The following is a 14,770-nucleotide window of genomic DNA, read 5'->3' on the forward strand; positions in this document are numbered from 1 at the left end:
CTGGAGACCAGTGCAGCTGCAAACTTCTGGAAGAAAAGTAGACAACAAAAAAAAAAAGCTCTGCATTTTTGTTTATTCTTACTCGTTGATACCTGTTGCATCAGCAGTGCAGGTAGTGAAGGTAAATCTCCCTATTTGGACACAAATGAGTAAAAAAAAGCAACAAAATTATATGAAAAATTGAAAAAAAAAAGTATTGACTTTAAATATACAACTTTTAACTTTAACTTTTGAGCCCTAGTGTTATTATTATCAATTCATGAATATTTACAACTAAAGTGGATGATGATTCGTACTATGAAATATATTTTCACCTATCGCTAACACAGAGCATAAGTCCAGCAGCACGAAAATACTTTGACTCATGTTGTTCTAGTCAATATAAGTGACATTTTTGGTTCAATTTTCCAATAATATGCATATGAAGTGACATTTTTAAAATTCCCCTGCACACAATACACATACAGTATGAAACAAATACCCGTTAATTTCAGTAAATAAACTCAAATAAATTCAAAGACATAAGGCATAAGAATTTTCCTATAATGGTAATAATCCAAACATCCACTCACCAATTCAGTGTTGTCACTAAAACCAAAAAAAAACGAATATAATGAAAGGAACCCCTGTAATCAAGTTACCTTGGTAAAAAAGGGGTTACTTTAATTACAAAAGGCATGGTTGAGTCTATTCAAAAATTAAATAACTTTATTTAGAAATTTAGAAAATTGTTAGTGTATCAAAAAATTCCACAATTATGAAAAAAAAAAATTTTGGAATTTTTTGAAACACTACAATTTTCTAAGTATCTAAATAAACATATTTTACTTTTTTCATACTGTATTTCCCCGAAAATAAGACCTACCCTGAAAATAAGATCTAGTTTAAAATGCTTGTAAATCCTATAATCCAGTAGTATATAATGTACAATGTGTGTGTTTCTGTAATATTATTGTGGGGAAGAGAGCTCCGGCGGGTCACAGAAGCGCAGAGCGGCGCTATAACGAAGGTATTTGGTACAATTATATTACAGAGACATACATATTGTACATTATATACTACTGTAATATAGTAAATGATAGGATTTTACAAGCATTTTAACTCAGTTCACGCTGGGGATTCCTGACAGGCAGGGAAAGAGAGGGGGAGAGAAGACCACACATTACATGGTAAGACCTACCCTGAAAATAAGCCCTACTGTGTCTTTTGTTGCCAAAATTAATATAAGAACCGGGCTTATTTATGGGGAAACACGGGAGACCCAACCATGACTTTGTCACTTTTGTCTTCAAACTCTACAGTATATTTTCATTTGTAGCGTAAAAAATACAAAAACCCAGTAGTGATTAAATACCACCAAAAGAAAACTCTATTTGTGTGAAAAAATGATAAAAATGTCATAAGAGTACAGTGTTACATGATTGAGTAATTATCATTCAAAGTGTGACAGCGCTGAAATTTGGCCTGGGCAGAAAGGGGGTGAAAGTGCCCAGTATTGAGGTGGTTAAAGTGACCTCTTTTTACCCAGGTAACCTGATTACAGGGGTTCCTTTTATTATAATTTCAGTAAATAAGCCTGTGGTTCTGTGACCCCCCCCCAGATGCTATTACTAATAATATTAGTATTATCAGTAACCTAAACCTAAAAAAATTTAAAGGAACACTAACCTATTTTTTAAATTTCTTTTAGTATTGACTTTTGCAGTAAAAATATCTTACAAATCTATAAAATCCATGCAATAATACTTTTAGTGAACTGAAAATTTTTTTTTGGGTGAATAAAAATCATATAGCCTATGATGTTGAAAATTTTGCATGCATTATGCTTTTGTGAATACAAGCAGTAGTATCCTTCCTTATCAAAGTGCTGCTGAACCTATATAATCAGGTAGGGACTATTTTTTTTATTAGAATAAAAGAAACTCTTCTTTTATTTTACCCATTTGGAAAAAAAATGCAGCCAGCAGGAGAAAAAGTTTTGCTGAGTACTGGAACACAGTGATCACTTGAGGATGGACATACTGTCCCCTTTTACTGAATTTAATGACAGATGTATTACTGCATGCCCAGCCTATTCTCATAATAATCAGCATAGTACAGTTCATAGTCAATGGAAGTCACTTACCTGCAATGCCAGCCAGGAGACAAAACAGGCTCACCGGAGTCCTTTCCATGATGAGGTGGAATTGGCAGTGCCCGGTCATCGGTGACCCTATATATCCAGGCTGGAGGAGCCAGAGATGCAAATCACCCTCCAGAACACTGTGACACTCCCACATCTCTCAATGTCTTGGAGTCATATGTCACCTTCTTGTTCCTGTGTCACTACAGACCCTACATATTCTGCAGATCTCTGCTTCTTATAGAAAGTTATCAGATAATTATTGAGGGTTGATTAAAAGTATATTCAGGTTGTTTTTTATCTCTTAATTTGTATTTTGATCATAATAACTGTGATCTTAACCATAGGAGAAATGAAATACTACTATTGCTCTTCTTCTAACAATTCTGGCTGTGATACTTATCCTACAACAAGTGTGATGCCAAAGACTTTATTTATGTCATCCCTTCTATTACCTAATGCATTTACAGTTTTAATACTTTGACCACCTCTATCATAGGAGCAACTCACAATATGAGGACTAGAGCAGAGGAGAGCATGGTTTAACCAATCTTTCTAGTTACCTTATCTTTCTGAGGTACTGATCAGAGATAAGTGTAAAGATAAGTATTTCTGACTTGCATTTGCTGTATGTTTGTTCATAGTTAGTGACACAGAAAGTATTAAAGATGAACACAAAAACACAACTAACTACCATTTCCATACAAAAATACAATTAACTACCATTTCCAGATGGAAGCCACTCCTTCTCTTGCAAAAAATATACTTTAAAGGAGACACCCGGCCAAAAAAAAAAAAAAAAAAGATAAAAAGCGCTAGCCTGTAGAAAAAACAGCTTTAATTGGAATATTCACTTTCAATCTGGAGGTGTCTCCTGCAGTACTTCTTTTCTCCCACAAGATGTCCTCAGTCTAATGGCCAGGATCATGCTACCCACTTTCTTTAATGGGGTTGTAAAGGTTCTTGGTTTTTCACCTTAATGCATCCTATGCATTAAGGTGAAGAAACACCTGGCAGTTACCGGCCCCCCAGCTCCCCCCATTTTAGTTAACTGAACCCCTTCATGCAGGGACGCGCTGTCTCTCTCTCCACGGGCTCCCAGCTCTTGATTGGATAGATTGATAGCAGCACAGCCATTGGATCCCGCTGCTGTTAATCAAGTCCAATGACACTGGCGCTGGGGGGTGGAAGGTAATCCCCCGGGAAAGTGCTTCTCCCAAGGGGTTATCTGATGCGGGGTTGAGCCGCCAGGGGACCCCAGCAGAGCAGGTTTGGGGCCACTCTGTGCAAAACGAGCTGCACAGTGGAGGTAAGTATAACATGTTTGTTATTTAAAAAAAAAAAATTACCTTTACAATCACTTTAAGCCCAAGTCCTCCTGGACATGCCCCTGTCTGTGTGCGGGTAATGAAGAACACACAGATAGAAGCACCTTTCTATCTACACCCTGCATTCGCTTGCTATTAGCATGCTTCCTGTCAGTACATGAACTGATTGGCTCCTTGTACTGCTTCTTCCTTTCATACTCCTGCCCAGCTAAACAGGGATAGCAAGAGGCTGATACCAGGTCAAATTAAGGTTCTTACATGGTTAAATAAAAAAACACATTTAATAATGTATTAATGATTACTGTGCTTCATTAATGTGTGTGTTATTACATCATGGCTAGAGTTAATCTCTAACCACTTCAGTACTTTTACCCCCTTCCTGCCCAGGCCAATTTTCAGCTTTCAGCACTGTCACACTTTGAATGACAATTGCGCGCTCATGCAACACTCTACCCATAGGACATTTTTAGCATTTTTTTTCACCCAAATAGAGCTTTCTTTTGGTGGTATTTATTACCACTGGGTTTTTATTCTTTGCTAAATAAACTAAAAAGACTGAACATTTTGAAAAGAAAACAAGTTTTCCTTAGTTTCTGTTTTAAACTTTTGCAAAAGAAAAATAATTTTTCTTCATAAATTTAGGCCAAAATGTATACTGCTACATTTCTTTGGTAAAAAATAATCCAAATCATTGTACATTTAGTCTTTAGGAAAGTTATAGAGTCCACAAACTATGGTATATATCCAGGGCCATCTTAATAGCATCATGGGCCCCTGGGCAAATGAATGCACTGGGGCCCCTACAAGCCTTCCCCAATTTACGCACCTACTCTCAAGAATCAAGTATAAATAGTTGATAGACACCAGTAGATAGACACCAATACAGTGATTAGTGCTAAAGACATGCACTGTCACTGTACTAATGATACCTGGGGGTTAACTGTGTGCCTAGCCTGTGCTTGGTTACTGTGTAGGAAGTGCTTTTACTAGAAGGCATTGATCCATGTTCCTTATTTTGTGGGAACACAGGATCAATACCTTCCCTACTGACAGAATGGCAGTCTGTCTTGTTTACATAGGCAGACTGCTGTTCTGCTAGTGTCCCGAGCGATCGCAGGTGTCGGTGGACATCAAGTCGGCCGGACCTGCTGATTGGCTCCCGCTGTATCTAATCACATTGGGAGTGGATTGAGAGCGGCGTGTGTGCTGCACTTCCAGACCTGGAAGTTCAGGATCATGTACTAGGTATGTGATGCTGCGCAGGAGAGCCACTCCGCCACCGTAAAGATATAGATACAGTATACGGTTGGCAAGTGGTTAAAAAAGAAAGCACAGCATGTTGTAATGCGGCAGTTTGAGTGAATTGCTGACAAGGCAGTAGCTGGGGGTGTACACATCCTGGAGCCACGTTGCTTTGATTCGTGACTGCGGCAAGAATTATATCACCAGTTGCATTTGGCGGGCACTACTGCTTACCAAATACAACCAAATCAAATAAAGCCGCGTACACACGGGTGGACTTTTCGACCGGACTGGTCCGACGGACTTTCTGATGGAATTTCAACGGACTTTTGACGGACTTCCGACGGATTTTCTAACGAACGGACTTGCCTACACATGATCACACCAAAGTCCGACGGATTTGTACGTGATGACGTACACCGGACTAAAATAAGGAAGTTGATAGCCAGTAGCCAATAGCTACCCTAACTTCAGTTTTTGTCCGTCGGACTAGCATACAGACGAGCGGATTTCTGGGTCCGGCGGAGTTGCGACGTAAAGATTTGAAGCATGTTCAAAATCTAAAGTCCATCAGATTTTCGACTGGAAAAGTCCACTGAAGGTCCAATGAAGCCCACACACGATCGGATTGTCCGCCAGACTCGGCCTGTCGGACCAGTCCGGTCGAAAAGTCCGACCGTGTGTACGCTGCATAAGAGTCTGTGCTGCAACTTTCCCACAACCATGTGCAATGCACATAGTTGTAGTGAGGGTGATACAACATTTAGGGGGTTAAAATAGGTGGTGAGGAGGCAACATATCACCTCCCCACTGCCCATCTAATACCTCTGAAAAGCAATCCATGTGCAGCAGTTTTTCACAGTAAGAGACTAAGGCTGCTTTCACACTGAGGCGTTGGGGGCGTCGGCGGTGCTTGCCGTCCCCGACGCCTCAGTTTGAAAACAGCCTCAGTCTCTTACTATAAAAAAGGGTTAAAACCGCCCACAAAGCGCCACTGCAGCGGCGGTGCTGCCCATTGATTTCAACATCGCTCCTACAGTGCTGCAAAGATGCGGCTTGCAGGACTTTTTTACCATCCTGCAAGCGCAACGCTCCAGTGTGAAAGCCCTCGGGCTTACTGGAGTGAGAGGAGAGGCTCTTTGCAGGTGCTATTTTTAGCGCTATAGCGCCTGTAAAGCGCCTCAGTGTGAAAGCAGTCTAAGTGCCGGTTCACACTTTTGCGCTCTGAATTTGCAACAAATTCTGTGCAGATTCCACACCATATCCAAATCACAACCTGTTTATGCGAACCGCTGCAGGTGTGTATGTTAAGGTAACTACACCCTGAAATTGGTTCGCAAAACGCAGTGAGATTTGCAAAATTGATTTAGGGGCGGCCAAAGGGTCCTGCACCACTTTGGTGTAGATTTGGTGCGATTTGAGCCATACAGAATGTATGGCTCAATTCGCACTGCTGAAGAATTGCATGTGATTTGAACAGGAATGCAGTGCGATTCCTGTTCAAACTCGCATGCAGTTCCCGCACCACATGGTGTGAACCGACTCAGAGAAGCAGAAAAGAACATTTGTTATGTTGAAGAGGTGTCTGAACAGAGGACTTACTGATTTTCCAGCCTCTTCTAGTCACCTCCATTTGCAGTTTTTGTGCTGCAGGCACACCTGTCTAGCACCATGTGTGTGTGCACATCAGGGGGTGGGGTTGCTAGCCTAGCTGGGCACAGCAGGGAATCGCGGACTGGTTAGATTACAGGGGTCTTCAGCACCCTGAGGTCCTGTGCTGTTCACTTTGAATCCTCCTGTAAGATATATAGAGTGACAGTGCAGGATCGGCAGTTACAAGGCAGCACACTTCACTGGGAAGTTCTTGCCCCCTGCCTTCCCTGCCTCAGAGGTCGTAGCCAAATTTGCTGGAAAAATCCTAAATTCTTTAATCCATTTTTTAGCACATGTGGCACCATATTTTATTTTTATTGTTTCCAGTACTATACATTTTTCATCCTGCACATCTAAAGGGTAGAGCCTACATCGAGGAGAATTATTCATTTGATGGTATAAGAAATATACAGTATGTTAAATCTAGTCAAAAGTACAGATTAGACTAATGTGATGGCAACTTTGGAAAAATTAAGTTGGGTGGCTTATTGATGCAGCTAAAAATCCGACTACACCTTCATGGTAAATCTGATATTTCAAGGCAGGGTAGTGACTGGGGTCTGGGGAGTCCCAACCTTCTGCCGGGGAGAGTGGAGACCGTGGAGGCAGAGTTGCCATCTGCCAAGCAGTGCAGACATTCAGATCTCTCAGACAGTGAAGCAGAGAGGAGAGACAGTGAGACACTTGTCCCTCCTGACAGCCAGCCTGTCCCCGCAGGCAGAAGCAGACGCCCGACAGTCTCCCTAACCAGGCAGCCCCAGTGGCGCACCGATGATCGTTGTCCCACACTCACAGTGACAGTGCAGAGACCACACAAGTGCTTCCACACCTCAGCTCTGCGAACCGGCCCTGATGGGGCCCCAGGAGCAAGTGGGGCCCCCGGGCATTGCCCAGGGGTGCCCGCTCACTAAGACGGCCCTGTATATATCTGAAAATCGTTCAATCCTGATGTACTGACTGAGGCCCCATAATGCCAAGACAGTACAAATATCTCCAAAAAGACCCCTTTTTGGAAAGTAGACAGCCTGAGCTTAGATTTAGTAAGAGGCATGGGGAGGTGATCAATATATATATATATATATATATATATATATATATATATATATATATATATATACACATATATGATTTTTTTTTTTTTTTTTACACAATTTGATAATTACTGTTATAAGCAACCATTTTTTCTGAATGAAATCAATTCATTCTGTATGTGCTATTGTGATTAGCTGTGATTGGCCATAATTAATCGCATGGTACAGATGGGCTGTCATTGGCCCTGTCTGTACCGTGTGATCACTGTGACCAATCACAGAGATAATCAGAATAGTACACAATGAATTTTATGAATGGGAGCCATACATTGTGTACAATTGTCATGTGATCTGCTGTGATTGGTCACAGTGAACACATGGTACCAGAATTGGCCTGGTACACTGATCTGTTATCTGGTGGACATGCGGCTGACAAATCGCGCTGCAGTGTGGCTTGTGGTGGATGCTATATGATGTCCACCCAGAATGGAAGAGCTCCCACCCAGCTGTCATAGTACAAAAGGCAGGACGGGAAGCAGTTAAAGTTGACCTAAAGGCAATTTTTTTTTTTTTTATCTTGGATAGAGTAGGGGAGCTTTATAACCCCTATCAGGTTATTTATTTTTGTTTTCTTTGCTATCTGTGTCCCATTGGGGGATTTTTTTCACTTCCTGTCCCATAGCCAGAACAGAAAGTAAGGGGAAGTCTCACTAAAGTGAGAGAACCCCTGGTTGTCACTAGGGTCACCAGAACTATCGCTCCCATTGGAAGATTTCCCCTCTATTCCTGTTTTGCTGAAGACCCAAAATGTGAATTTTCTTTCACTCTAGGTAAACAGGACAAATAGAGGGGATGAATCTCCCTAATGGGGATACAGACACCAGAAAAAAACTGACAGGTGTTGTAATCCTTCTCTACTCTATCCAAAATGTAAAAACAAATGTGTTCAATTATACTTTAAGGAAAAGATTGAGTTTGTCACTTTATGCCATAAGGCATCAGGGCCCCATGAAACTCTCCCTCCTACTAATTCCCACTGATTTATTGGTAGCAATAGAGACTGCTCTACAATCACTGGCACAAGACACTAAGACCTACAGTATACAGTATGTTTATCATTGGTGTGGTATTTTACATTTTGTTAAATTTATTGGTTAGCAAAATACAGTGTAATGCCCCGTACACATGAGCGGATTTTCCGTCGGAAAAGTCTTGGATGGTTTTTCCGATGGAATTCCGCTCAAGCTTGCCTTGCATACACACGGTCACACAAAAGTTCTCTGAACTTACGACTGTCAAGAACGCGGTGACATACAACACTACGACGAGCCGAGAAAATGAAGTTCAATGCTTCCGAGCATGCGTCGAATTGTTTCCGAGCATACGTAGGAATTTTGCGCATCGGAATTTGTACAGACAATCGCATTTTCGGATAGGAACTTTTCCCGACCGAAAAATAGAGAACCTGCACCCAATCTTTTGCTGGCTGGAATTCCGCCAGCAAAAGACCGATGGAGCATACATACGGTCGCATTTTTCGCCAAAAAGCTCTCATGGGAGTTTTGCTTGCGGAATTTCCGATCGTGTGTACGTGGCATTATGATCACCAAACCTAGTACTTACTGCCACTATCCGTAGATACTGCCTGGAAAAGGAGGTCAATGTATCTGGAAGGCTGGCACTACAATTAATTTAGATACAATAAATGATATTGCCCTGAATCCAGACTTTTACTTTTGTTGATGACTAACGGTACAATACTCTGCTACTGCCATTGCTAAAGGCTTGACTACAACCTACCAGAGTGCCTCTGCTAGGAGCTTTGAGAATTACTCCACGGTGTCTGCAGCTATAGAGGTCAGTGAGGCCATGTTTTCTTTTACAGGTTGTTAATAATATGTAAATAAATGTAAATATTTCATTGTAATGGCTATAAGCACAACTTAAGAAAAGCTAGGATTTGAAGCATAATGGAATACATGTAATTTTGAAATACCTTCAACCAGTGCAAACAGTCATTTTTCCTGGACAGACAAAAATTACCATATTTTGCTAATTTTGCTAATTTTGGAAACAGTTTAGTCTTGACTGTGTTAATCTGTGTTGACATCATTTCATTTTACTCCCTCCCTCCAACATTGCTCCTATGTCTCAGTTTTCAAGGGCTCTTGAATCCTAAAAAAATTACAAGACCTCGTATGAAGTGTCTTACAAACACCAATTGTCCCTCATTGTGTTCCACAGGAAGGGATCCATGACTGTGAGAGGAAATTGAGGAACCTTTTTTTTTGTTTTTAAACAGGCTATAAGGCCCTTAAGAGTTAGTTATATTCAACTGTTTTGCAGTCAGATAAATTAAATCTGCTTTTAGATTAAATGCTTTCTAGACTACTGTGCTGTTCACACCAATATTGCTCTTCATAGTTACTTCCTAAATAACCCTAATTGAGTATCTTTCTTCAGAACCTGAGAAGAACTTTCATGCCCCTTTATTAGTAAGATAATTCCACTAAAGGTTTCCTCACAAACCTGGCCCTAGGATGTCCAAGGGACATCCTGGAAGGAGGGGAGTACTGTTAGGACCAGGATCTGTACCCACAACCTCTGCTGCATCCGGTGTAGTGTCGATGAGTGCCTCCCGTCGAATAGGCGTTCTTATATATATCTTTCTATTTTTGTTATTTAGATTTATTTTTATTTTTAATTTTATTTTTTTAATTTAATTTATTTATTTATTTATTCTTTTTTAATATTATTTTTATTTTATTTACATTTATATATATATATATATATATATATATATATATATATATATATTTTTTTTTTTTTTTTTTTGTTTATTTTGTTTGTTTTTATTTGTATTCATTTTTTAATTATTATTTTTTTATTCAATTTTTTCATTTTTTATTTTATCTCATTTTATTTTATTTTATTTCCATTCTATTTCTTTTTTCTTCCTTTTTTTCATTTTTTCCTTTTTCCCTCTGTTTCTGCCATTTCTGCCTTTTACCAGTTCTCTCCTTTCTATTGCTGTTCTTTCTTGTAATTTTTTCATATATTTTATGTGCTCTAATTATCTTCTCTTTTGCTCTCTTGTCTCTGCCTTGTGATCACTTTTGCTTTTCTCGAGCCTCGCTCCTACACTGACACTGTTTTCTCTACCTCCGCGTGCTCCCCGTGTCCCGTCGAAAATGCCTCCTACGTACTGCGCATGTGCAGTCGATACACCAAGCCGTTGTGGGCACGCGATGCTGCGTGCGTGCGACATCGCGACATCGCGCTATTACGGCGGATGTGACGGCTGTGCCGGGATATTTATCTTCCTGAACGCCGGGGGAGCCACATGTGGAGGGTTAATCCCTGCTGGAGGAGGAGGGGTGGGGACAGCCTGCATGCACCTGCAGCCTAATTAGGCATCCAATCAGCGGCCAGCACTTTATTTATAATGACCAAGCAGATTGGGGGATCTGCTTTTAGTTCCTACTGTTTCATCAGACTGATCAACTGACTTATACTCTGGAGACAGGTAATCACCAGTATCTGAACACATTGATGAGTTGGACCTGACATACCCTGTATTGTGGGTCTCTGTCACGTCATTCCTTCCCACTGTGATTAGTTATACTATCTTGTACAATTTACATCCGATTCTACCCACCCTCAATACATGTCCACCTTTATGGCACTTCAACTTGTGTGTTTCTTTGTCTCACCTTTGTCCCATTTTCTTCCCATCTTTACACCTCATGACCCCTTTTCCAGCACCCATGCATTTTTCAGTACACTATCACACACACCCATCTCTCACATATACACGGTTGAATATGTTTTTTGCATATGTTTTTGCTTTCACTGCTTTTTGATTGTTTTATTTGGCCCCTTGCACTGCACCTTCCCATTTCCCCACCCCCATGCTTCCCTTCCACTCACATGCATCACCCCACCTGCACTATCCTCACACTTCACCTATCTGTTCCCTTTTTTCCCCTGGATCTTTTCCTCTTAAGCCTTTTTTCCTTCACTCCCTGATCTTTTTTTCCCATTCTCCCCTTAACCATCCCCCCCTCCTTCCCGTTCTTTCTTTCCCATCCCCTTCCTTTCCCCTGGTTTTTTTTTTTTTTTTTCCCTAATAGTCTGCCCGTCCCCTTCTTTCCTCACATGTTCTCCCCACACTCGCCTTTTTCTTTATATTCCTATATTTTCACCCTACTTCGTCACTTGTTTCACGGCCAACACATAGACACCACTATTTACCTATTACATTACATACTCTGATATACTGATATCTATATGCAGTCCTACTTACCCTTGTTAACCCCTTCCCCTCCCCCCCTTTTGTTACCATCATCACTATAGGAATATTCATACATCGCTGACCCCAAGTACAGACAACATCCAACAAATATTTAATTAAATAAATTACAGAGTTATCTCTTTTTTTCAAAAAATGACACATGATACATATATCTCTATCCGTGCTAAACCGAACGCACTGATGGTACAGTTGTCTGTTATTTGATGCTTTGGCTGCAGGTCTCGCTCGCTTGCCCCTATGCTCCTCCCCAGTTTTGGGAGATATCCACTTGGTGTGACTCCTTGTAAGACACGCATGGACGATTAACCCCCCCTTTTCCCCTGTTGACGTGGTGGACGGCCGGGGACTCTTGTCGGGACCCGGTGGGGGAGACGTCGGAGAACTATAAGCTCAGGAGAAATTGCTCAAACACAATGTGATTGGTAATTATACTGTTAAACATATATATATTATATTGTATTTTTATGGTCACATCCATGAACTCTAATACGCAAATTTTGTCACAGCGCCTCAATCCTCTGAAGATGACCCAACGGGGTCGAAACGCGTCAGGATTATCATCCTATTTTAGCGCTTGATCATTGTATAATACTTGTGCCAGCTTCATTTGTGTTATCTCCTGCAGCACAGCTCCTATTTTAACCATTATGGTTAAGTTCCATTAATAAAAAAACTCTTTCAAGTAACAACCTATTATTTTCATAATTTTTTGCTGCTTTAAAACCCCACGGGGGATACCTTCTTTTTCTTTTTGATATATATATATATATATATATATATATATATATATATATATATATATATATATATATATATATATATATATATATATATATATATATATATATATATATATATATATATATATATTTTTTTTTTTTTGTTTATTTTGTTTGTTTTTATTTGTATTCATTTTTTAATTATTATTTTTTTATTCAATTTTTTCATTTTTTATTTTATCTCATTTTATTTTATTTCCATTCTATTTCTTTTTCTTCCTTTTTTTCATTTTTTCCTTTTTCCCTCTGTTTCTGCCATTTCTGCCTTTTACCAGTTCTCTCCTTTCTATTGCTGTTCTTTCTTGTAATTTTTTCATATATTTTATGTGCTCTAATTATCTTCTCTTTTGCTCTCTTGTCTCTGCCTTGTGATCACTTTTGCTTTTCTCGAGCCTCGCTCCTACACTGACACTGTTTTCTCTACCTCCGCGTGCTCCCCGTGTCCCGTCGAAAATGCCTCCTACGTACTGCGCATGTGCAGTCGATACACCAAGCCAGCTGATCGGGAAATCAGCTGGCGTGACGTCACGCACTGCGCATGTGCAGTACGTAGGAGGCATTATTCGACGGGAGGCATCATCGACACTACACCGGCAATAGCTCTCATTGCTGAGCCACCTGAGATGCTGGACAGCATCCTATCATCTACACCCTTGGATAATCTTGTCTTGTACCTTGTTTCTGGTGAACATTGTACTTCTTTCTCCCATGAATTTCCTATTTAAAGAGGAACTGCAGTCTGCTCACATAATTTTTAATAAAAACATCTTTGCCATTCTGAAGCTTCCCTCCAACCACTTTGCATATTATGTTATATATACTGTGATTCTGTACTTGCCAAACATGCTGCAGAAAGCTCCCTCCACTAAGTCTGGCTACAACCATGTTTAACTGTGGCCAGCTGAAGCTGCTGCCTGTTTACTTCCCGGATTTACACAGACACACAGAGGCACACCTCAAGCTCTGCAGCTCTCATTGAGCCCCCTTTACCAAACAAGAAACAGGAAGTGGCCTGTATAAGGTATTTACTGGCAGAAAATACATGTTTTTCTATCCAAAGTTAAAACAACAAGGGCAGAAGAATTAATAGATGGAAAGTTGAAAAAAGTACTGAAGGTCCGCTTTAAGCCATGCCTTTGCACTTCCTGTTTGCCAGATTATTGTGTTCTCTCCAGCTGATATCTTGTCCCTTTGCATATCTGCAGCTGCCTTATCTCCACTACCACTCGTTGCTATTCTTCCTCTTGGTCCCAACCTGCAACCACTTGTTGCCGACCTTTGGCTTGTAACAGTCAGTAAGACTACGATTCTGCTTGATCCTCACCTGCCATATTTGCTGTTGGACCTTGGCTTGGCCACCTCCTGGTGAGGTAATCCTGAAGACCATGACCTGGTACTAACATGCAGCAAAACCCATCACCACCATCAGGAGCTCTGGTGAATACTGGTTAGTGCTTAGACCTTGCACCTCGGATGAGCCTGCATCATCCATTAGGGTGGCTTGCTTGTGTACTTATCCAGCTGGTCAGTGGGATCCTCACTACTGCTATGGCTACTGGTTTTCAAGCCTGACAACCGACTACGAGAACTGCCTTAGATTCCCCCAACAAATACAATTCAAAATGCTAACAACAACATACAAAGCTATCCATTACTTCTCCCTGAGCTACTGTATATCACCAACCTCATCTAAAAATATCACCCAAGCTGTTCTCTTTGCTCCTGCCAAGACCTCCTGTGCTCTAGCTACCATGTCATCTGCTCCCATGCTTGCCTCCAAGAATTCCCCAGAGCCCCTCCAATCCTCTGGAACTCCCTAATTCAATCTGTCTGGCTATCTCCAACTCATCTCATCTATCTAGCCTCTTGTATTGAATCGTTTGTAACTATATGGTCTACTATAACCCCCCCCCCCCCCCCCAATCCAATTTTCTATAAAGGCTCAGTCCAGTTGAAACTAAATTTTTGTTTTGGTAAAGGCTGGAAAGGTAAACCACCTAGATATTTGTGGTAAAATATCTGTAGGAGTGGGATCACCCCAAAACCACCCAAAACTCCAAGGTAGGCAGAAAGAGTTCCAGGAAGATCGGGCTGCTGGATTAGAGTGGCAAAAAAACAAAGGATGACTCTACTGCACCCCAGATCAAACTAAAATATCTATTTATAATAAGACTTAAATTGTTAATACCCAGGCTATGGAAACAGACTAGATGTCCAACTCTGTTGGACTGGAAGAGGGAGGTCAATTTAATAATGGAGGCTGAAAGATGGGTACATACAATTAAAGATAGAAAGGAAAA

General features: G+C 40.7%; 1 protein-coding gene across 2 annotated transcripts in view; it reads right to left on the minus strand.

The window, feature by feature from the left end:
* The window catches only part of SFTPB (surfactant protein B), a 41,354-nt gene that overhangs the window by 18,714 nt on the left and 7,870 nt on the right, over positions 1–14,770 (minus strand). The window contains exon 1 of one of the 2 annotated variants that reach the window (XM_073622096.1): positions 2,126–2,204. The exons of the other annotated variant lie outside the window; for it this stretch is intronic. Within the exon in view, the coding sequence (XP_073478197.1) occupies positions 2,126–2,204 (79 nt within the window). Of the gene's footprint in view, positions 1–2,125; positions 2,205–14,770 lie in introns of those variants that run through there. 2 annotated transcript variants of the gene reach the window in all.

This window comes from Aquarana catesbeiana, linkage group LG03 (assembly GCF_042186555.1).
Source record: "Aquarana catesbeiana isolate 2022-GZ linkage group LG03, ASM4218655v1, whole genome shotgun sequence".
NCBI classification, from domain to species: Eukaryota; Metazoa; Chordata; class Amphibia; order Anura; family Ranidae; genus Aquarana; species Aquarana catesbeiana.